General features: G+C 41.4%; 1 protein-coding gene across 4 annotated transcripts in view; it reads right to left on the bottom strand.

Annotated features, from left to right (window-relative positions):
- Positions 1-25,798, bottom strand: part of NRXN3 (neurexin 3) — a 1,415,138-nt gene that overhangs the window by 784,822 nt on the left and 604,518 nt on the right. For all 4 annotated transcript variants that reach the window (XM_090271249.1, XM_090271250.1, XM_090271251.1 and 1 more), the window contains one exon: positions 4,259-4,378. In XM_090271249.1, coding sequence (XP_090127375.1) covers positions 4,259-4,378 — 120 coding nt within the window. The remainder of the gene's footprint in view (positions 1-4,258; positions 4,379-25,798) is intronic.

The raw sequence follows: 25,798 nt of genomic DNA, 5'->3' as shown, positions 1-25,798 counted from the left end.
TGGGAACTCCACACGGTTTGTAAGGAGGTAGAAGGGGAAGACCACGTGGTTCTGGATTAAGAGCTGGAGAACACTGCGACACAGGCAAAACCTCCCCAGTCAGGCTCAGATGAATGGGAGCTGTCGTTAAAGCTGACCTGTGTCTGGGAAATACAAAGCCACAGACTTCTATTTTCCTAGAGGGAAATAGTACGTCTGCCTTTTCTATTCTAAAACTAGCCTGGTTTGCAGGGGGAGGCAGAACGATGTGTTTGTGGGTGTTTTAAAGAAAGTAAGACTTGAGGGCAGAAATCCGCCATTAATCTAAATCTATATAACCTTTAAGTAAACCATTCCTTTTCTTTTCACCAAACTGATATTGAGAATTATGCTTCGATTGAGCTCCTCATACCTGAACAGCCCGTGGGTTCTGTTTCATTACTAATTATGCAGCATTCATTTTTTTCCTTTCTCTGAAACATGTTCATTTTCTGGTTATTTCAGTTACGTACTGTTTTCTCTCTTTCCTTAGAACACAAGATCTTTTTAAGTCGGGACCATTGCTCGCCTCTCCCAGATGCCCTATTGCAGAAGGCCTTGAGTGCAGCAAGCAGCCCTGACCTCTGGTGAAGGGGAAGTTTTGAGACCTCTGCTTTGAAGTCAGTTTGGAACATCACCATTTCTGCACATGAGGTTCCTGGCCAACACCCAGGGCTTAGCAAAGGGAGCATGGAAATGGCTTAGTGGAGGTAACTTGACCTCCCAATGGCTCTCAGACACCGAGAGAGAAGTTAAGAAAAGAACAGCTTCCGAAGTCCCAATGAAGGGTGTACAGCTTGCCCACAATCCTCCAGCTCCGCTGCTCCCACACCCTTCCCTGCGCAATACCAACATTTCCCACATCTGTGCGCTATAAAATGCCTTACTACAAAACAAGTTCTGGAACCAAATAAATTCAGCAAACACCGCATACTTAATTATCGATGGTTAGCAATGTGTATCAGCATAGGAAAGGTTCCTAGTAAGTCTTGCAATAAAGAAATCCACTTCACGTTGTTGAACCTAAGATTTTTAAAATCTGTCTTGCATATTTTGTTAATGCGAGGAACAAGTTTCCATGGAAAACCCGGACAATGACATCTCCCAGCTTGTGCCGTGTGGCGTGAGGGAGGGAGAGGGAGAGGTCCTCACAGACTGGAGTAGGCAGAGAGGGTGAGTTTTTGCACCAGCAAGAAGCTCTGGGTGGTGTTGGTGGTTCATTAGCACTGGGCCCCAATCCTGAGGAGCATTACCCGCGTGAGGTATTTTCTTAATTTATTCTTGATCCTACAATCCCAGTTCAATCAGTCAATCAATATTTATTAACTGTCAACTGAACTTAATGCATTTCCAGGAATACATTATATTATAATAAACAAAAACCACCAGGCTGAGGAATATTTATTTCCTTGCTTTTGATTTCTTATGAGTCTGACCTTTTCTTCGCATCATTTCTACAAACTAGTTGAAAATTTGACACCCTGGGAGACCTTAAACAGCATGAAAGGTATTGCTAAATAAGCCAATAAGACACTACTTAATAATGTGAGGACTGAGTGGTATTTTAATTTCCTTGCCTGATCTTATGAGTTCTGTGAGCTAAAATTAAAATTCCTAAACCCCTTCTAACTGTGAAAAGCAATCCAAGGCTATAGCTCATAAGCAAAGTAGCTCTTTTCTTCTCCCAAATTTCTTTAACCTGTGGCTTCTTTGTTTCCATCAGTAGCAAAGGAGGGGCTAAGGTGGAAAATGAAAGAGCTTCCTTAATTTCAAATATCAAATTACCGGGCGACTTGGACATGCCATGGTTTAGTCCTCCTTTTAAATTATTAGCGGGGAAAAAACAAACGCTTTATAATTACATTTATTCTAAAGTTTCTGGGAAAGTGTGATGACTGCGGAAGGCAATACCGATGACTGTACCCTTCGTTCTGCAGCTCTTTACGACGATAGCTTTCAGGGAATGTAATTTCCTACGGAAATGAAAGGGACTCACTGTTGGGAGAGATTGGGCTGAGGTCGCCATCTAGTGGCTGCGATTCACAACACGCTGCGAAGAGCGTTACTTACGGCTTGAATGGGCTCATCCCAGAGGAGGGAGGCAGGCTTGAGAGAGTGAGCTGCCTCTGCAGGCTCCTGGCCGCAGTAACACCTCTTGGGGCGTTCCTGAATTATTAATTAAGGTTGGCGGGGAGTTCTAAACCACTAACCACCTTTACATTTCTCTGCTTACACTCATTACATAGGCTAAATTACCCCTCAGGCCTATAGAACAGGAACCTTACCTCACTACTAAGTTAGGTGTATGTAGATTTGGAAGGTTTGGGACAGTTGTTGCGGCTCTGTCTGCATTTTGGGGGGAAGGGGAGTGGGTCTCATAGTCTACCGACTGCACTGTATCCCCACCTCACCCACATCCGTTCTATAATGTAATCCCTACTTTGTAAGGCAAGTCATTTTCTTATGATGGATTTTCAAATCCGGCGAGCAGTTTGATTCGGTGAAATCACACAGACACGAATTGGGAGCTTAACTGCATAGTTCCCTCTAAGTTTCATGTTCCCTTTATGTAAAATGACACTAAAAACACTAACCTTGGAAGGCAATTTACAGAATTCCAGATTAAAGGAGCTGATAGGTGTAAGACAGCTAACTTCGTCTCTAAGGACTGCTGGGCACTGCCTCACACTCTTCCTCCACCCATAGACTCTCCTTCTCCAAACACACACACACACACTCCTACACACGTACATACATGCCTCACTGCTATAATTACTGACTCCAGAAGAAAAAAACAAAAAGCTCAGGTTGCAAATATAAAATAAAATTATAGGACCAATGCTGCAGAAACTTTATACTGAAACGGGTCTTAGCAATAATAGTATTTCTAGTTTAAAAATGAAGAAATGAGTAAAAAGAAGTTTAGTTCATCTATCCCAAAGGCATAAAGCATTTTAGTAACAACGCCTGTATTAAATCCCAGAGCTCCTGATTCCAACCTGGTTGTCCTATTCACAGAAATGGCTTAGGCTCACTGACATCGTTGACAAAGCCCAGAAACGGTAAGTGACTTCCCCTACATCCTGTAGAGAATTAATATCAGGGCCCAGGTCTTCCAGCAGTATCCCACATAATACCCTGGGTTTTCTTTGTTCATATGAACAAGAATACTGGATAACAGATGTGCACTGCTGTGGAACAGGAGAGACTGTAGACTTATGGGAGGAGGCATTTAAGATGCATCCCCCTCGACCTCATTAATTACACTCACCATTCAAATTCTGCCCAAATATCTGCCTTCATAAACCACTCCTGCTATCTCCAGCCCCAACTGATAATTTTCTCTTCTGATTGGCAATGATAATCTTACCCACCCCAATTAGAGGCTCATTATATTTCTTGTCTTATTTTCAAATACCAGAGTCCTATCTAATCTACTAGATTGATTCATTGAGGAAACTGGTAATATCTTGCCTTTCTTTTTATATTTTACAATCCTTAGCATACTGCTGACTTATAGCAAGCTCTCAAGAAATACATACTGCTTGTGTGAGGCTCTGAAGGTCCCTTTCATAGGTATGGATTCATTCAATATGAATTCATTATCTCATAATGATGAATTTTAGACTCACGGTCCTCCTAGAATGTAAATTCCACCAGGCCAAAGACTTGCCTATATTTTGTTCTCTACCATATTCTCAGCACCTTCTAAAATACGGCTTGGTACAGAGTAGGTACTCCATCAATAATGGCTAAATAAATGACTTATTATTTAGCACCTTGTAAGCATGCATTTATTGCATTTATTGAAGGACTTACTTTACCTATTATTTTCTAAATTTCTGGTTTATCCATCTCCTTCTACTAGAGAGTGACTCAAGCACTGAAGGAAGGAACTAGTATTTGAGAGGGTGACTGATAACTAATTTTCGAATAACTGGATAATAGAAGGATCTGTAGAATCCTATATCTGTCCCCCAGACACATACTCTAATCCTAAGGAAAGAGACCTATCAATATATAATTACAGGAGTCAGTCAGTTCTTTAAAACAGATCAATGAAAGGGGATTTTGAAAACATAGAAGAAGACTTGCTGAGGTTGTCTGAGGTTGTGACAGAGAACATGACATGTGACTTCTGTTATGCAAAATAAAAGGTTTTGAAAAAGCCTCTGAGTACTGAGTGACCGAGAGGACGATGCCAACCACGAGAAACAAACGTCACGACAGCTGTACTCACCCTCAGCCACATCGTCGTCCACAGTCAACTTAAGGCTTTTTCCTCTCCGCACCACCCGGACGGTGTGCCATTCATTGTCGTTGAGCTTCTGCCCCGCATACAGGGTCTCCGGTCCTTTGCCTACGGGTGGTGGTAAGTGCCGAAATTAGGGTCTTTCCGAAAGTAGTGCTCGTGGGGTCCGAGGGGTCAAAGCCACACTGGTGCACATGACCTAGAAGCATCTCAGGAATCACACCCCACCCCCACCCAAAACCCACCCAGTTGCACTGATCCAATTGCGAAAGTCTCCTTCAAACATAAAGGACATTGGCAACGTGGTGAAAGAAGTGCCCTCCTTTAACTATAAATACAAGGTTCTAAGTACCAGTGGCAGTAAGCGATCATTTACAGGAAACAGGAGTCAACTGTTATTTCGTTTCCCAAAGTCTTAGGTTTCAGATGAATTTCTTGAAGATACAAGAAATTCATCACACACTTTAAAAAGGCATTTGGTCATTTAGGCATAATACACCAGTCTGGCTTTTGGAGCGTGTCCACCCACTGGATAAGTAAAGAGCTCTGTAATATGTGCTCTTAACTTGATATTTCCTATCAGTGACCATATAAATCACAATAGTAATCATCACAATGATAATAATAAAATCGAGGTCTAAAACTCTTTATATATAATGCTCCTGAAGGGAATGTGACCCCCCCCCCAAATTATCTCATTGTTCATCATACTCCAGAAAGGATCCAAAGATCTGAAAAAATAAAATAATATGAAATTCCAAAATTGAGTACGTTTAGGTCAAAATAATGATCAGTGCCAGCAAATAAAGGAATAAACCATGTTGCTTCAAAAGATTGATGTCCAAGATGCTTGAGATGATGTTCAAGTGCACCCTAGGAAGAATTAGGTGCAATAAGGAATTATGGTATTTAGGGGCAAAGCTGGCAAGACAGATACTAAGGCATTAAAAGAATTTGGCTAGTAATAAGGGAAAGAATGTCATGTTTCACTCACCAATGAACTGAGATGTAAATTTAAAAGACAAGAAAGACTGCATAGAAGTAAAGCACTTAGATCAAGTTTGTTTTCTCTACATGAATAGTTGAGCCCAGGCAGAAAGATGCTGCTTAAATCTTCTTGGATTAGTCAATCAATACATAAAGAGCCCTATCTCTGAAAATAACTTGAATAAAAGGATGAAATATTTAACTGGCCACTACACCCCTGTGTATATTATGCATTTGAAATATTTCAGAAGACCCCACACTTGGCTCCAACAGATGGGAGCAAGGACCAGGTCCACAGTAGGTACTTTAATGAGTGCTCATTGAATAACTGATGTCTATATAGGTCTTTATTTCTTTGGAAGCCATCAAATAAGGTCAATACATTTTTATATAAGTAATTCTGAAAGCTTCATTATACAGGGGGCGCTGGAAGGGGCAAATGTAGGTTTATAGTAGTGAGCACACAAAAAAATAGAGGTTATTCTTATATTATTTATTGATTATTGTATTATTTATTGGTACAACTGTAAGCCTGCTTTTGCCCCCATCCCCCTATAGTTTTTACTAGCCACTCTCCCTCTTCCTCTACTCCCAAACTGAAGGTATTACATAATGTGTAGGGAAGAAAATGGAAAAAAAAGAGTGTACTTGGGTAGAAATATTTTAAACTAGGTAATTTTAAGTTGCACCCTTTAATTTTGAGCAATCAGCATTCCTATTAAGTGCGGGTTATAAAAGATATAATAGCAGTTGAAGTTCCAGGGGATTTTCTTCTTGAAAAATAAACAGACTTTCAAAGTGGAAAGGCTTTTTTTTATTTCAATATATTCAGCAGGTGATTTGTACTTAAAATTTTCCAGAGTGTACCTACACCCAAAGTGCAAGCCAAGTTCACAAGAATCCTGAGAATTCAGAGAAGAAACCTGGAGTGAAACAAATGTACCGCAGGTTGGGTAATGGTCCTATGAGATCAATGAATCGTAGGGAAAAAAAAAGATTCTATACTAAGCCATTTCCTATTCAATCTTAGCTTCTGTTTGCCAGTATGCCTGTCTCCAATATCACCTAAGCTGTATCCACTAGAACAGGATTCTGTTTGCATTTCTACTCACTAGGAAGCACTGTCCATGATGTCATTGAATCCAGGTGTAAGATCCATGTAGCTGTCGCCCTCACGACAGCCAGTGTGTGGGCACTGGGAGAAAACGGACTGCGTCACGTGCGGACTTGGAAGCAAGAACAGATGTTCTCAGAAGAAACAAATCTGCTTTTGTTTTTTTATGTTTTTATCCTCTTTATTCCACGTGCAAATGTTTCAATAAGAAAGAAGAATGTAAAAAAGATGTGGAAAATATTGACTATGGAGGCAGAACTGTTACAAATGCAGGCTCTCCTATAGATGGTAGCCATCTGTTCTGTAGGCGATTTTTGCACATCACTTAATGTTTATGATTGGGGACAAGATGGGAGAGAGAAATACTAACAAACACACAGTCAGTTTAGGACAGCCACTGAGATGTAAAACAAGCTTCACTCAGTGTGGTACGTTTAAAATGTTGCTGATATTTTGCAGGTACCTCCGCTCTTCTTGGTATCCTTGAAGCGGCCATTACGGTCAGATTCAAACAAAAATACCTAACTGTTCATTTGATGCTACAACTTTAGGATGTAAAAAATAACTGAAACATCCCATAACGTACTGCCTGGTTACATCAGATATTTCCAATCCCAATATTCTTACTTTAAGACTAGGAAAAAAGGGTCCACAGCCATCTCATTAAAAGGTTAGGAGAAATTAGTATTATTCAATATTAATTTTCAAGCAATAAATAGAGAAATATCAGCAAGCTTCTGGAAAGCCTTTGGCTGCCCAAAGTGGAGCGTCCATGGCATTTATCTTTAATCAGAGCCAAAAGGTCAATTCATCCCCCAAGAAGGAAAGGGATGTTTAAACTCAGCTGGAAACGTAGGCAAATAGAGGGGAAGAGCACTTCTGCTGTTTGGCTCACATGTAAAACTAGACTGATACAGAGATGCGTGAGCAGATCCAACTTGCCCGGTGAAACATGTAAACCATTGGGTTTTAAAAGCAGGAGGATCTAGGCCAGGGAAAGAATTCCCTGGCCAGGGAAGCATCAGTAAAACTACAAATGTAAGAAGTTCTTCCCTGCAAGTCAAACATGGTGCAGATAAGAAGGAGAAACAACTTAAGTTGGAATTTCAAAGGGAATTGGTGGGAACTTAAAGCAACAGCAACAACAAAACTCAAAGCCATCAATTGTCTTGCGTTGCCCTTTCTCTTTCTAGTAGCTCGAAGAAGTATGATCTGCAATTAGGTACATATTGGATGCATGTAGTAGATGCTTGTTTCCTCCATTTATAGTTTAAGTAGTAAATATTGATCACACCCAAACAAAAACCTTTTAATTCCCTTTTAGGCTGCTTAGATCCTCAGTGTTTGATCTAAATACAGAAAACTAGTAAGTTATCTGACACCCCATAGTTGAATTTCCCAGGTAATAACACCTGTGACTGCAGTAAAGGAGCAAAATCACAGGTGAAGATTTCCAGGATGCAAAAGTCTGTAGGAGTGTTGAATTGCTCATTACTGTAGAACAAAGAGCCCTTTCATGAATCCTTTGGGTAATGCCAACCAAATGCCCACTATTGATCTAGTCTCACTGAAAGCTCAGCTATCATCATCTCTTTTACTTACGGTTCGTCTCACAGATGGCTAATTCACAGATGAATGGCAGGTAGAGAAGGAGGCATCCTTTTCTCTTAACCTATCCCACAGTAACCCTATGAAAGACCTATTTCTTTAAGAAGTCAGAACTAATAATAAAATCTAAATGAAAAATTAGGGGGAAAAGCGTTCTTTGAGAGAGCAATCATGGCTGATTGCTTGGAAGAAGATGATACTCAGACACGAGCAGATTGTTCTCTCTTTCATCAGACAGAGAATGGCAGCGTGAGGAGAAAAATCTATATTCGAACATTGTTAAAGGTGCACACCTTTACAAGGTACACTTTGGATTTTAGTAATTTACCTATTTTTAAGCAGACTGTTGATGTTACATGAATTTGTTATTCCCCCCAGGAGCAATATAACCAGCAAAACTACAAGATACCCCCAGTACACATAAGTTTGTCAATATATTTCTAAGACCTGACCAAACCAATTAACCCAGATGGTTTTGCTCATATACAGGGAGTAGAAATTCCTTCCACATGCCACAAAGTGCTGTTTCCAAATGTGGGGTGTAACATTTGGAAACTTTTTTTGCTTGGGGTAAGGGGGTGCAGGAAAGAGGAGGGCAATATCTGTACTATATCACTTCGCTTTATCTGAACATTTTTCTGGTCACAAAAGAAGAAAAAAAGGAACAATAACTTGATTTCCCTTGGAACTATGTTTCACAGGAATCAAGATTTCTATAGTGCATAAAAGAATATGAAATTTTCTCCCTTAGAAAGGTATGGTGATTATACATCTAAATGATATGTAAACAAATACTCACAGACGTGATAGGTTTAAAACACAGCGATATTAATTAGAAAGAGAAACTTACCTTCATTTTCACCAGCACCTTAGGTTAGGCTAGCTGAGCTGTGAAGGACATTGGACTAAGGCTATCGCCCCTTGCACTGGATCAGTCTTCCTACCCAAAGAGAATAGGTACGAAGAGGAAAAGGAATGGGGCCAAAGAATAAGGAGGATGACAGGGAACTAGGAAAGAGGCATTTCATTTCCTGTCCAAAAGATGTCAGGTCTCTGGTTTTCTTTGTGTTGACAACTCAACAGAGAGGTAGAGACATTTTGTTTTATTTTTGTAAACTCTTTTTCAAAAGCATCCATTTTCTTTGAGAAACTTTTAAATCATATTTACTTAAAGAACCAGTTTGGCAAAACATTTCAAAAAGATCCTGTCATTCTCACTGGAGTTCTCAAGCCTCGGGAAGAGCTGTCAGACTTCTGACAATGGAGGTGAAAGGCACAGGAGGCTTTCTAGAAGTCTTCAATTAGGAAGCCTCCCAGTGAGGTGTGTGAGAAAGACAGGTGACCCAGTTCCGCAGCCTGAGTGCATGCACCCTCCCGGAGGACCCCACTGAAAACGCCACCAATATTTATCATATTTGAATAATTAAATGTACCATCGAGTCTACTGAGTAGAACATGTTCAACTACCGGTGGCCCTGTGGTTCCTTCTCTACTCTGTCCTTTCAGCTGTTACTAGAGTACTGTCCCTAAGCTCTGGCAGTGTCTCACAGAGACATCTAATCACATATTTATCAAATGGTAACAGAGCATTGGCATGGGCCCAGGTACCATTCTAGTACCGAAGATGAAGACAAGGTCCCTGCCCTTACTCTGCTTAGTCTAGTTTGAGACGGGAGAGGGAGGAGGGCAATACACAAATGAAAGGACATGAGATAATTTCAGGTAGGCTTGATTTCTATAAAGAACATACAATAGGGTAACACGATGAAAAGTAATTGATGTGGAAATAGAGGATTGGCTACTTTACAGAATATTCCAGAAAGGCCTCTCCAAGGGGACTTCTATTCTTGCTCTGAGTACCTGATTCAATAGAGAGCTATTAAGTAAGGTGGTCAGGGGAGGCTTCTCTGGGAGGTACCTTTGAGAAGGAGCAAGCACGCAAATAACCAAGGCAACGGGAAGAGCCAGAGCAGAAGCCCAGACTGAGTTTGGCATGGCAGAGGCATCACAAGAGCCCGTCATCCCTGAAGGGAGAAGAGTGGAAGGAGAGAAGGAGGAGGAAGAGGCAGAGCCATATCACAAGAGGCCCTAGACAACATGGTACAGACCTGAATGCTGTTCTATATGCAACTGGGAGCCACTCGGTTGTAGGCAAGGGGATCATATGGCTAATTTAAGTTTTAAACTGTATTGTGGTTGTTGTGAATGCACTGAATTAAAAAATAAATAAATAAATAAAAGGCCAGTCATTAAAACAAGGAGATGTTCTGGGACACTGATAAAGGCAGGAAATGAAAATGACTTGGACTAGGGAGGCAGCAGCGGAAATGGAAGTGAGATTGGGGATGTATTTTTGAGGTGGGGTCAGCACAGCTTGAGACTCATTAGGGAGGCAGAGTGAGCGTGGGAGCAGGAAAGAGAGGGATCAATGATGATTTTCCAGTTTGGTTTGAGAGCCTGGGTGGATGGAGGCACCCTCAACCAAGATGGGAAAGATTCCCAAAAAACGAAGAGATGATTGATCCTATTAGTCAGGGGAGCGGACGTCTGTTCTTTGAGTTTTTCCTACCTTGTAGCAGTCACAGTACCAACTCCTCGCACCTTCCAACTGCTGAGAGGTGTGAATCAAAGTTCACTGCTTGCATGATTTTCTTAGTACAGTGTTAATTTTCATCTTGGGCCACCACTGCCTACTAATGACACAAGGTTTTCAGATTCCTGTTGTCTTCCCCCCTCGCCTGCCTGTCTTTCTTCCTTCTTTCCTCCCTCCCTCCTTTCCTTCCCTTTTTCTTTTTTCCTGCATGGTTTCAATTATGTGCTCTTGTCTATGCCTCGGGACTGGAGCAAGGAGCATCCCTAACATTACAGAGCAAACCCTGGCAGGCCAATCAATGGGACCTCTAAATTGCGATCACTGTGTAAAATGAACCCGTTCATCCCTGCTGGGAGATTGGAGCACCTCAATTTTGAAATGGAATGAATCTGGGACAGATATATCTCCAAAGGAACAAATGACTCCACAAAAGATGAGAAAGAATCTTGCCCCCAATTTACTGCCAAATCTCTACCTTAAGTCCTAAATCGACAGCATTGCTTAAGCGTGGTGAGCTCAGGAGAATCTCTCTCCATGAAGCCACTTTCCAGGAGATGAGGGCGATTTGTTCAGAGATAGACAGAAAGATGCTTTGGGGAATATTGATTCTGCTCTTGTTGAAAACTTTCTAAAACATACAAGTACTTTTCCCACCATTGTCATAACGTATATAACACAAATTAGTCTGCCTTTGAAGATTTTAAATGTTATTATGTGATAGGGCCTTCCTGACCATGTGATCTTATTGTTTAGCACTGAAGACACAGAGATTCAGCCAAAGAGATTTTTAAGCAGGATATTCACTAAAACCTGCTCCTCTTAATAAATTTCCAATTTAAGTCTGTTTCCTTATGAATTGACCCTTTTGTAATAAAAAGCAGAAGTAAAAAGGCCAATTATGAGTTAAAAGGTCTAGTTAATTAATCCTAATAATATTTCGCTTTAAATAGGAATTAAGAGAGGCATTATACATTTTCAATGAACTTTCTTTCATCTATTTTCATAACTTCACCTCCATGCATCCCTTCTCAGTCTGGAAGTGTGCACCTCTCCAGTAGTTCAGTTGTGCCTGTATTTTGTAAATCATCACTCTGTCCCTTGTACTGAAGATATTTTTGTCTGCTGCATTGCCTCCACTTCTATGCCCTTTGAAGAAGAAGAGCATGGCACTTTGCAATCTCTAACAACGAAGCAGAGGATCTTTACACCCAGAAGGTGCCCAACAAATTAGAAATAAGCACTATTACTTTAGAAATAAAATATGTTGGGCCAATTTGGGAAGATATTCAGTAGGGTAATGAACATATATAATTGAACTATTAAGTGACTAAACAGATTTGGATGAAAAAATCAATGACAGTGTAAATCTATTGGGGGTGGAGAACGAAAACAAGGGGAGCAGAAGGGATCTGCACATTGCATGTTGGCAGTTGAATGAATTACGAGCTAATTCCTAATTCATTTCAGAGCTAAAAGACACCAAGAAGCAGCAACAAATAAAAATAGAGACACTACTTTTTGTTTTAACTATGTTTTTCTAAGCCAAAAACCTATACAGCTTTCTGAGACACTGCTATGAAGGTAGAAGTCACATTTAAAAAGACGTGCCAGTTGCTCTGCATATATAATCGTATTTAGTTTTGTGATGTGGAGCTGACATAGTTCACCCCCACTTTACAAATACAGGGGCACAGCAAAGCTCCACACCTGCCAAGGTCATGCAGCTATGGGACTCAGCACCCAGGCTGTATGTCTGCAAAACGGCGCCACTGTTTGTTCTCACAGCTTTGTCATGGTTGTCCCAGTTTAGACAGCTGAGGAGGAATAATGTGAGGTCAGGTAAAGACATGGAGGGAACAGGAGAATACTGACATACATGAAACAGAAAATCTCATGGGGCTGTGGCTAATGGAAAGTATGATCTGATTTTACTTTCTATTCTTTAAATATATTTGCAAGACTGTGATCAAGTTCTAACATACAGAACGTACTAATAAAGTCCAAAGAAGGTAAACATTTACACTGGAAATGAAAGTGGAAGGTAAATACAGCACACTTGTGTCCACCTGCAGCAGATTCTTTGGTGTCCTGCACCACGTCCCGTCAGCCAACCTCAGATTTCAGCCATGGGGACAGCAGACAGTTATTATAAGTTCACACAGTCCAAGAGTCCCTACCTCAAGCAAGGTCAGTTCTTGGGCCTACTCTGAGGTCAGAGGTGCCTTTCTTGCCTACATGCAAGAGCAAGCAAGTAGTGGGGAAAAAGAGAGGAGGGCTATCAAACAATGGGAAGGATGGAGCTCACGGATCATGCCCCAATCTCCTGTCATTGGAGTGGACAATTCTTGTGCTTTGTAACACTCTCCATCTCCCCCATGTCCACATGACTCGGGGAAGAAACCTTGACAATGGACACTCACACTGGTGTTTCTTGCTTCACTGCTCACTCCTTCTGCTCCTTCACTCCCACTGTTATGGGTCCCTCCAAATTAAACCCCCTGATCCAAGTCCTTGTCTCAAACTCTGTTCTCAACAGAACTTAGAGCAAGATGACACTTCTACAGCACGTGATCACTTCCTCCCCAGTAACTCAAACATTGTAACAACCCTGTGAGGTACGAATGGCAACTGCCTATGATGAGATTCAGAAGTGTTAGGTGACTTTCCCAAGGTCACAAGGCTATTAAACCATGAAATTAAATAAAGAATCCAGCCTTCCTAAGGCCACAGATAGAGCTCTTTCTATTAACCTCTAGCTGTTGAAGTCCATGAAGTCCAAAGAGCCAAAGAACCATGACTTCCTATCACCACTAAGGACACTTAGCATCTATCATTGTAAATTACCAAATATTGACGAACCTCTTGGGGCTGTGAGGAAGTGACATAGGTCTCTGAGGGCAATCACCAGGCTCTCCACCATCATGTCCCATGAGGACCCGCAAAGACCATGAAGGGCTTTTGAAAAACGGAGATCACCACCATTCTTAACGAGCTCAGGTCTGTTCCAGATACAAGCTATCAGGTAGGGTCTCCAGACCCAAAGCCCCTTCAGGTTCCATGTTTCTAAATAATTAGCATATTCCAGATTGAGGGCTTTATCTTAGGTATAATGAAATGATTTTACAAGTATCCCAAGACAGGCTCGACCAGTATGTCTCAGTGGGTTGGACATTGTCCTGCAAAGTGAAGGGTTGCCAGTTAAATTCTGGATAGGGCACATGTCTGGGTTGTGGGTTCGGTCCCCAGTCAGGGCGTGTACAGAAGGCATTCAATTGATATTTCTCTCTCACACCAATGTTTCCCCAACTCTCTTTCTTCCTCCCTTCCCCTCTCTCTAAAATAAAAAATAAAAACAGTATCCCAAGATAAAGAGTTCTATGAAAATGCATTTCTATATAAATACCCATGTTTGCAACACCTCCTTCCAAAAATAGACAGTACTACATTTAAAATAAGAATGACAAAGAAGTGATATTTCAGCTTGTTTTTTTTTTTTTTTGGAATGGTGATTATAAGGTCTATTGGCTTAAGAGATTGATGGCACCAGATGATCACTCATGGTGGACAGAGGCAGATGACACGCAGAATGGTCCCCATCACCTAAGTGGACCCTCTTACCCTCTTAACATCTAGCTTGTGCAACTGGGAGATGCAGAAGAATGCATTAGCAGAATAAGCACCCTATTCTGGTCCTAGTTCTCAAAGATGATGCTCCTTCTCCCTCTTAAAATAATATGTATGTAGGTTTCAAAACATGAGAAATTACGGCTCTCCATCTCACCAGAAAATCATCTCTTTATGGTACCCACTAAAATAAAACTTGCAAAACAAGCACACAGAGGAAAAAAATTAAAACCAGGACATCAACAAAAATAGATCAAGATCATTTTAATTCAAATGTATTTGTTTCTCCCCTTAAGGAAGATTGAAATGCAGCTGACCCCATGCATCACATGAGACCTTGGATAAGGCATGCGAAGTGGCTAGCTTGGCAAACAAGAGTAATCTTCCTATGCTGCGTTCACACAGCTGCGCAATGATCTGGGTACAGCATGGTAGTGAACTTCAAACTGCTGACTGCTTTATCCATGCATCTTCATCTCCTGGTTAGCTGGGGGCATCAAGCAGAAGGAAACTGTTCCTACCAAAGAGGTGAAATCACCACCCCATTTCCCTCCGGATAAAGGAAGATCAGTTTAACTGGAAAGTTCAGTACCTACTCTAAAGGCACTGTGGATATTTCTGGGGATACAAAGATGAAAATACACACGTAGTATAATCAGAGTTCATAGTCTCCTAGGAGAGATGACAAATAAAAACCAATTTGTGGGAGGAATGCATACAGAGGGGTGCACCGGATGCCCTGCTGGTAGAGTTCTTCCTGTCCCTAAAAATCTGAAACATAACTATGCTTTTCTCGTCACATTTATTCATCAGGACCATATATATCCTATAAGGCAGAGACCAAGACCTTCATTTCTATAGCCTTCTTAACTCCAAATAGCACTATCCTTGGCATGCACAGTGGATCCTCAAAGCTGAAGAGTGAATTAATAAACTTCTTCTCATACTGGCATTGGACTCTGTTAGTATAGCTAATGTGCATATTTTACCTACCAGATGCCAGTCACCAGACACCATTCTGAGTGTCATGCCTATATTGACTAATTTAATATATCCCTCCTATAAGGTTGCTGGGGTTGACTGCATTGTTTCTGACAATATTTGCTGCCCTTTTCTATCAGCCTTTTCTTTCATAGGTCCATCCTTTCTGGAGAATTCTATTTCCTGTCCTTTTATGTCAGCATTTTGTGTGGCTTGATTCATAGCCAAAGAATTATGAGCAGAAGTGGCTTGGGCCACTGAGAAGGTTTAGAAGGAGCCATCACATGGCTTCACCAGCAGGCATAAAACAGCTGCAGCTGAGCCATGATGGATGATAGTGGGAGTGGAAATAAAGGTCTTTAAAGTTGCTAAGATCACACAGAGGCATTTGTCACTGCTGCATAACTGAGCCCAGCTGACTGATATGTGAGTCCTATTAATATCTACACTTTATACTTGAGGAAACTGAGGCAGAAAAATGCTAAGTCAGTTTTCCAAAGTCACATAAGTAGTAATTGCTGGGATTTGATTCTGGGCAGCCTGGTTCCGTTAGCCAAGGGATGAACCAAGGATGGCTAAGAGATGCAAAGATTAATCCTCACAGTGAAATAATCTATGCCTGCCCTATGAGGAAAATATAAAACTATTAAACCAATGTATATCATGGACATGCCTTTAATTTTTAGTTGCATAAAAAAAGAATGGCAAAGAAGGGTAAAAAAGCAAAATAAAATGGGAGAAGAGAGAAACAGAAAAATTACAGAGGAAAAGCAGATTAAGAGAAACCTCAATATTTGTCAAATTGCTCAGAGGTAAATCTCTCTTCTAGAAAAATAAAACTCTTACTATTTTTATCTTTAAAATGCTGTCAGAACACAGGATATATAAAAGTGTTTAGAAGAATGTGTTTTAGAAGCATGAAATTATGTTTTCTCCACTCCCATGAAATAAATTGTTTCCGATCTATGCAGGATGACAAGTGGCACATCTCGCCCAGGAGGTGGCCATTTCTGTGCCTGGAAGTCCTGTCATTTTACCTTTCAGATTTGTCAGGGCTGTTGAGGAGGAATCTAGGTCAATGGTTCTCACATTTTACATTTGATAGGAAGCATCTGTAAAAATGTGAAAAATTGAGATCCCAGGATTCCAGATGCTGTGCCTGTTGCCAAACTTTATTTCTCTCTTCCGCTCCATTTTCCTACTTTAATTCTTTTCGAGGGTCTTTTCTTTTCCCAACCCTTTCTCTCCTCCAGTATGTCTCTTAAGGCCACCGCCATCCAGTTCCTCAGGGCGTTAAGCTGGAAGTCACCCTGCATTCTCCCTTCTCTCTTACCTTCTGCATCCAAATCAGGGCCAGGCTAGATCATCCTGCCTCCCAGGGGTTGCCTGCCTGTATTCTCTCCCTGAGCTCCCGTGCCACTGCGCTGGCTCTGGCCTTCCTCCGCTCTCACTTTAGGTATTGCTGTTGTTGTGTCTGCAACCTCCTTATCAACCTTCCACACTGTGGTCAGAGTTATGCTTCAACAGAAGTTCCTTCATGTCCGTGCCTACTTAAAATTCCCAAAGATCACTAAGTGTCTAGGTACGATGAAAGCATACAAAGACCTTTGGGATCTGGCCTCACCCCAGAATAAATTTTTATAACCTCACCTTTCGTAACACATATAATACTCCAACTACACCAAGTTTTATCTGGTTATTTCATCAATTTAACCCTATGCACTCTTAGAATCGAAATCAAATATGGCTACATTGAAGCCGATCTCTTTAACTCTCTGTAACTCTGTATTTCTTTCATCTGTAAGTAGAAAATAAGAATAATGACTCCTTCACAAGTTTTTGTCAGTATTAATCAAGGTAATATGTGTAAAACATTTAATAGTAACTAACTCTTGGTACATATTAAGGGAACATTACCAATTCTAATGATGTTAAATATCTTTCTCCCTACCTTGATGAGATTATGAAACCCACATTCAAGGCCCATAGCAAACTGAAATGTCAATAGTATCATATCACAGCAAATATGCTTAAAGTGACTCCATCACATCACACAACCAAACTGGAACGTGACATCTGCAAGCGAAGTGATGGTTTTCATGGGAGTTTCTCTTCTCCCTCCCTCCCTCCCTCCCTCCCTTCCTCTCTCTCTCTCTCTCTCTCTCTCTCTCTCTCTCTCTCTCTCTCTCTCTCTTTCTGTCTCTCTCTCCACCCTCTCTCTTTCTCTTCCTACTCCTCTTCCTCTGTCCCTCCCTCCCTCCCTCTCCATATTAGGGTTTGAAGAAAAGTCAGGGATAAAGAAATACTAAAAGGCTGTTCTTTACAGACCACCTGTTATGGACCAGGCATGCTATTTTCTATTTCCCACTTAATGCTCTTAAGCATAGATAATACTGTATGTTTGGGTTTCTTATCCATTTTAGAGGGAAAAAACTGAGTCCTATAGAGTTTAAGCAGCATGAATGAGGTCATTTAGGTTGAAAGTGGCAGAAATGAAGTAGAAACCCACATCTCTGTGACCCCAAAAGCAGTGTTTTATCTATGCACCTCAACTTTTCCATGAGACAAACATTTTTATTGGCCAATACATTAGCACTCTAGAGAAGTATCAGTGGCTGGTAAAGTAATATTGTTATAGATCATTTAGAGCTATTTTTCATTTTTTTAAATAATATAACCTTATCACCAATTGTGTGACAAAGAGATGATTTTAAAGACATCTTCTCAAGATATTTATTTTTGTTCCTTTGTATACATTACTGGGAATTTCCCCCCATTCTGATATAGTTGACAGATCTTTAGGTACCAACCACACTGGAGAAAGTAATTTCAAATGTACAATTTAGTGAATGTATTACTCCTTGTTTCCAAGCCTTTTGTGTCTGGCATATGTGCACCAGAAATTCTCCAGGTCTGAATTGCTGTGGCTCCCATGGCCGGGGTCGAGGCTCAGTGGGAAAACAGGCAGAGTTAAGAGTCAGAGACAGGTTTGCTGAAGGTCCCAGAGAAGACTGGGATGAATCAATGACAAGACTGTTAGAGGTTGGTGACAAGCTAGCTGGTGAGCGGGGAGGAAAGAGAGAACTCGGAGAGTTTCGAAGGGTAGGTAGGGTAGTTCCATGCTTGCAGGAGGAGCTTTGTGGTCCATGCTGCACTGGGGTGACTCTTCCTGGACAAAGCCGCACATTGGCTCCAGAGCTACAGATGCTGTCTTGGCTCCTCCCTGTACTGTCTACTCAGATGACCTTTTACCTCCAACCAAACACTGGTCTAGCATGACCAAACTACAACCTCACAGTTTTCTCTACTCTCTGACCCAGAAGCAAGCTCTCTCAGGTTTTCCAAAACTCTAAATGATGCTTTCCTTCCCCTCCCTTTTTGTAAAGCACTAACAGAGGGTCCTTGTCTATGTCTGAGGACAACAGGACAGCCCCAGAGATGGCACAGAGGGTTTGGGGTTTAGGGCGAAGGGCCGCAGGAGACCAGTAAAGATGGATGCAGATGACAGAGTATGAAATAACTGCTATCCTTTGTATTGGGACTTAGCATTTAATTCTCACCTTACTGTAAGGTGATAGCATTGTAATCCCATTTTACAGATGATGCAAGTAAGAAATAGAGACTTTCGATGACCTTGGCCGAGGGCAAATGGCTAGTAAATGGATCCAAAGCCAGGTTTATCTGAGTGTCAAGCATTTGTTCTTAAGCTAAATTGCCTTCTGGATGAAAGATGAATGGGAGCTGCATGGAGGACCAGGCTGCTTCTGCGGGAGTGGGCCGGGGGGGGGGCAGATTAAGGGAAAGCAATATGGTAGAGGGATCAGAGGGGGCTTCTTTGAACTAATATTGTTCTTAGGCTGGGTAAGAATGGGGTGTGGGTGTCTGAGGCAGCAGAGAGATCCCAAGGGGTGCCACAGATGAAGAAAGTAAATCCCTGTAGGCTTGAATCATGTTGCTGGGAGAGGAGCACTTCCATGTGTGGATATTTGACTACTCAGTGAGGCTACAATGGCTGGGACCTGCCTGTAACATCTGTGGGAACTTGTGTCCCCCAGTTAGATTAGAGGTGAATCACATTTATATTTCTAATTGATTTTGAGGTATTGCTGGCTGTGAACTCCATGTGGCCAGAAATTGGGCCTACATTTTCCAGGTTTAGGTCAAGTCTTAGGTATGGTAGTTACTCAACAGGCATTTGTATGAATGTATGTAAATGCAGCTTCTAATGCTGAGTTCAAATGTTGAATCAACCACCATGCTCTAACATGGAAATAGAGAGAAAATGGGTTATGTGCTTATGACATCTAACAGTCCTGTCTGAAGCTACCTATGCCGCCACTGACTCATAACCCTAGCTACCTTCACGATGTGTTGTGATACAACCCAGTGCCCTTAGAGTCAGTGGAAGAACAAGTGCTAACACATAACTTGGCACACAGCAGGTGCCCCACAGAGTACCATCACCTGTTGTTATCACTCACTTATAAAAACATATTTAAGTGGTTTTTGAAAATCAAGTAATAGGAATAAGTGGTACTTTGGAAAAAAGTTCGAAGGAAGAAATCAGCAGAAAAGAAATACAAAGTCCAACAAAGGCTAAATTTTAACCTGACAAGGGTAAAAATCCTCTTTATTCTAAGAACAAATATCCACCTAATGGTTGCACAATAACGTTTATTTGTTATTAAGTATTTGTTAACCCAAAAACTCAACAAATACTGCTTATTTATAACATGCTAGGCTTTGGCTAATGCCTGGGAATAAAAGGAAAAATATGCTAAGATCCCTGGATCAAAGTCTAAAGGAGAAGACAGTCATTTCATGTAAAAAATGTAATACAATGTATTTGGTGCTCTAATAGTATTCTTTATGTTATTACTTCGGAACACAGTGAGAGGGAAAAGGCACTTCTGTCCATGTGTGTGCCTGTGAGTGCCTCTGAGTTTGGAATTAGGAAGACAGTGGGATTCAGATGAGATGGCTTAGAGAATGCAAAGCTTGTGCTCCTTAAAGGATGAGCAGGAACTCATGCTCCAGATAGACCAGAGATGGAAGAACATTCTATACCATGTGTAGAGGTGAGAGAAGTTGGAAAGTTCAAGGAATGGTGAGGAGTTCCATGTGGCAGGGAAGCGGAAGGAGTTTCTATAAGAGGCAGGGTATGAGTCTAAAGAGGAAGCCATGAGTATATTATAAGAATCTTTATGCAATAAAATATAGCTTTATATTTCACCTTCTAGACCACAAAGAGGTCTTGGAATAATATGAATAGATGCAATGTATTTGGTATATTAAGACCATTCAGCGTTGTTATAGACAACAATAAAAACAAATGGTATGAATAAAACTCATAGTTTATGTTAAGTATAGAGAGCAAGTGGGTAATCTCTGAGACCTTTTAAATATAGAGAAAATAAATGGAGCATATGTATTTTGAATGAAGATTAAAATAGTGGAACAAACAAGAGAGTTACTTGTGCACAGAAAGGGATGGAAGTACCATGTCTGACTGACAGCTGTCATCTCTAAGCCGGTCAACCCATTGGTAACATCCATTCTGTTCCCATCCTGGCCCCATATTTTCTCTGCTAGAGACACTCAGATAAAACATATACCTGGCCATTAGGCTAAATGTGGCAAATCTATTCTTTCTTGTGTCTCTCCACTAGGTAAGTGTGTGATGGCCTCAGAGCCTCCCAGCTATTCTTCTTCCTTTCTTAGCTTCAGTTCTGGTCCTTGTAACCACCCCATCGGCATGGAAGGCTGATATGACAGAGAGAAAACAAGATGTGTGAAAACTGTGTAACTGAGAATTAGGGTAGAGTAACCTTTCCATCCTGCTTGCGCACTGTCCCTAAGCATGGTCACCTGCCTGGTCTCTTTCCCTTTGCTTTTTGCTGCGTGCCTTAAGTTGGTTTAATGAACCATATAATTAAAAATCAACATTTGGTCCATGAGCCTTTCTGGTCCACAACCTCTAGGGCAGCCTGCCTGAGTATACTCAGAGTGTCAAGGTGATTCCCCACATGCCACAGGGAGTGACATGATCCTATTATTGTTTTAGAAAAATCAATTTAGCCTTCAAGTGTAAAGCCTAGAAGGAGAGAAAGGGTGGAGGCAGAGACACCAACTCCTGGCTGCCTTTTTCAGCCAAAGAAATACAGCTCCTAGTTCACAAAGAAAGGGTTGGAAGCACACACAAGGGGAAATGTCCTGAAGAACTAAATTCTTTACTGTTAAATCAAAATAAATTCCACAAAGCCCACGCAAAAACTATATCGGCAGGGGGTGGAAAATCCTAATGCCAGATAAAGACAGGCTGTGATTTCTGCACATCCGCCGAGGATTATCCATCCTCCCTGGTGTACCAATGGTGTCAGGAGAACGTGCAGAGATAATGACCATCACAATTACAACACAGTTCCATAAGCTCTCGTGCCAGCCAGCGGGATGCCCCAAAGAAACTAAAAAACACCAGGTGAAGGAAACAGCCAAGTGATAATTCAAGTGCCTCACAATAAGTAGTGAGCCAGTACGGTACGTACATGAGCACTGAATTTAGAGAGAAGTGAGCAAGACTTGGCTTCAAATTTCTGCTCCAGTACCTACTAGCCTTGAACAGACACCTAAATATCTCTAAGTCTCAGTCTCCCTAGTTGTAAACTAGTAAAATAACAATCACTTTAATCAGAGGCTGTGGTGGGAGATACATGAGATAACATAGAATATGTATCCTGCATAGACTCCCATGTCTGTCCTGTCCATGTAGATTTGATGAATAAATAATCAGCAACTCATAACATGGCTATTCCAATTGCCTCCCTTAAAATCTGTAATAATGGGACTATAATATTCTTATTTCTTCAGTCCCCAGTTTATACCAATGTTAAAAACATGTCTCTTTAAGCATCCTAAGACTGCTGGTATGTTGCTAAGGAAACTTACTAAGAGATAAGCAAGGCTATCTTTGGGTCATTTGGATTTTAAGCAGATGAGTATTGGAGAAATTCCAGTAAATTCTCCTCTCAAGAGACCATTGTTCAGTGAGGAGCTTTGGGATGTCTTACAAATTCCTGTAACAGTCAACTCAACCTTAAGGCCACTGTGTGAAGCCAGTGTCACTTACGAGGCCCCGAGAGATGAAAAATTTCCAAGTGACATCTTTCATTCTAAGGTCTAGCATACTTCATAAAACATCTTTCTACTTCTAATTTTCTCTTACATTTATTTTTTAAAATTGTGGTCTTTCAACCTAACTAAAAACATCCAATTATTGTTAAATTTCAAAAAGGAGAAGATGAATGTGGGAGACTAAATCATATGATGTTCAATTCAGAAGGTAATTTACCCAAACAAGAAAACACAACAGTGTTATTTCTCTGCTACTATGAAGGAATATTTTACCAGATGAGCACTGCAATTTCAAAGAGAGATCCAATACCTAGGAATGAAGCATGTTTAACGGTTGAAGAATCACCTATAGCAATGGCCCCCAACATTTTTGGCAATGTGGACCAGTTTGTGACTGAGAGGAGGATGGGGGACAGGCAGGGGTGGGGGGGATGGATAGGAGGCAGAGCTCAGGCAAACTTTGCTTATGGCCTGGTTCCCAACGGGCTGCAGGCAGGTACCAGTCTGCGGCCCAGGGGTCGGGGACCCCTAACCTACAACAAGGGAAGGGCAGGCACATACCATTAACATACTGTCTAAGTAACTGTGGAGATCCCCAAGGTGTCTGTGGAATGAATCTGTAAAATGGAGACCAGATAAATTTAGAAGACGACTTTAAGATGATCAAGTCCAGTCCTCCTATGTCTTCGATGGGTAACCAAAGGCACAAAAAGTTTCAGTGACGTGGCAAAATTCCTAGAACTAGTCAACACGTGGAAGTTCAGGATCCTTGGAAATCAGTCTAGTGACCTCTCTATAAGACACAGAAGGTCTTCAGGCTAACTGAGGTTGAGACTATGGGAATGCCTGCTGCTGAATACTATCCACCCTTTTTCTTTTTTCTTTTAAATTTTGAGGTATAATTGGCATGTGTTAAACTACACATATTTAAGGTGGACAATTTGATAAGTTTTGGCATATAAATACACCCATGAAATCATCACCACAATCAAAATAATGTATCCATCACCCCTAAGAGTCTCCTCATACCACTTTATTATTTTTTTTAAAGATGTGATTGTATTTTTTTTTAATCCTCACCAGAGGTTATGTATACTGATTGCAGTGAGAGAGGAAGGGAGGTAGAAAGAGAAACACTGGTAGGTTGCCTCCAATGATCACCCAACCTGAGATTGAACCCTCAATCTAGATATGTGCCCTGACCAGGGATCACACCCACTATCTTTGGTGTACAGGGCGATGCTCCAACCAACTGAGCCACCCAGCCAGGGCTCTCTCTGTAGGCAACCAAAGGCCTGTCTTGTGTCCCTACAGATGAGTTTGCATTTTCTAGACTTACATAAATGGAACAATACAATATGTACTCCTTTTTGTCTGGCATCTTTTATTGTGAGCATAGTTCATTCCTGTGTTCTGAGAAAAGCCTATTTATATAAAGAGGTGGCAGAGAATGTTTGGCCTGCGGTTATAGTTTGCTGCCTGCTAGTCTGGTTCTAGAACTCATGTACTTCATCTATATGTTATACCCCACCCAGCAGAGGTTACTGCACGTCAAATATGATTAACTGCTGGAAAACGAGCAATGTGTGAAAAGCTTTGGTGTTTGTGAGCATTGGGGAGTGGGAGAAACGTGGGCCATAAGGGGAGAGGTAAGGGTGTAAAATTAATACAGATCGTATATAATGCTAAGGAATTGGACATTATTCTGTATACAATGGAAAACCTTCGGAGAGCTCAAATTTAAAAAATGAGCGTGGACTGGATTAGATGATGAATAGGACATACTACAGAGATCACTGAATTCAGGAAAGAGGCAAAAGTAATCTTGAATTGAAAATACTCTATAGTAGAGAGAAATGAATGAAAAGTACACCTAAAAGAAGCAGCTAGCTGACCAATGGGATGAATGGGGTGAGTTTGGGGAGGGCGGTTGAGCAAGACTGAGGATTACTTCCAGATTTCCAGCCTGAGTAACTTGGTCTTGTCACCTCTTTTAGATGAAATAAAGAAAGGAGAGCTGGGTGTGGAAGAACACTGATAAACTCTCTTTTGAACATCCTGAGCTTGAGGTACCCATGATATGTACAAGTGGAAATGACTACCAGGTAATCAGAAACACGGGCCTAGCATTCCAGAGCCCCATGAAGCACATTAGCGCTGCGTATATTTACACACAGAGATCCAAAGTCCTTTAAGTCAAAAGAACTGGGTCTTCCCAGATTGCTGTCACCTACAAACTGCCAGAACTCCCAGAGAGCTCGTGAGTCGGGCCTAATGATATTCTGGAAGCCATGATTGGTAGTTTCCAAATTCTGATCATAGTTGGTAGTTTTCAAATTCTGATCGTTGAATCGTTGGCAGCCGTCCGTCTCGAGAGACGATGGTGTAGCTTCTTAAGAGTCTATCTGCACCGCCGAGAATGGTTGTGCAGTCCGACTCGGGAGTGACATGGTATCTGTCTCCTCCCGTGTTGAATTGACATCTTGCGATGACGCTGGAGTGTCCTCTCCAGTGAAGCTGAAGCTACAGAGCCTGGGCAGGGTGATATGGAGGGTCTGCTGTTGCCCATGCAGCAGACCCCCCCAAATTCCGATCACAGCAATGGATAAAGTATGGTTGTCTCAAAAGTGCAGTGACTTGACTCAGCTTTCCCCTGTGCTTGGGAGCCACCTGCTGAGACACAGGGGGACCTTCATGCGCTTTAGTGCATCGTGTGCACTAGGCCACTCTCCGGGTTCTCTGCACACACGTTCCATTTCTGGTCATGCATCGGTCTCTGCATGAGCTAGAAAGAGACCACAGAATGAGGGTACATTTAGCCAGGTCTCTATTCCAAAGCCACAGTTCAGTGTTTTGTTTTGCTTTGCTTCTTGTTCTCTGGCGCCCTCCTGCGTTCTGTTCTCAGCTAACACTTCATTTACAAGACACAACTAACGTCCGCTCAAATAACAGTGACTCTTGCTGTGACAGCATAAAATGGCCAGACTGCCACACCCCACAGGCTGCATTATGTCTCCACAGATGTTTCCACGCCAACAGTAGGTGCTCTAAACCCGTTGAAAATAATCTCCCATCTTTAGCATGTTGCCCGCCATAAAGTAGATGCTCAAAGATGATCAAATGACTGCAAGCCCATTAATTATAGAGTTAAATAAGGAAGTCTGTTGAGGTTTTTTTGGCATGTTCTATTATAGCAAATATATAGGAAATTGTCAAATTGCTTCATTAGGTTGAATTGAATTTGTACCTACTTTATAAACAACAACTATAACTATAAATGAAGAGTTTACTGTAAAGCGGAGCAGCGAGAAGGAATGAGCCACATTTCATTTTAAATGCCTGGAAGTTGAAAAGAAACAGTTCTTGCCCTTGGGAGACTTGCCTTACACAGTCTGGTGGTAGAAACATAAAAGTATCTCCCCAATTCCAGTACAAAGTGAAACCTACTACAATAGATGTGCAGTGGGTATCCTCAGATCACAAGGGAAGA

Source organism: Furipterus horrens, unplaced genomic scaffold (genome assembly GCF_987537825.1).
Source record: "Furipterus horrens unplaced genomic scaffold, mFurHor1.1.pri manual_scaffold_3, whole genome shotgun sequence".
Classification (NCBI taxonomy): domain Eukaryota; kingdom Metazoa; phylum Chordata; class Mammalia; order Chiroptera; family Furipteridae; genus Furipterus; species Furipterus horrens.
Note: the sequence above shows the minus strand (reverse complement) of the source record. Positions and strands in the feature narration are given on the sequence as shown.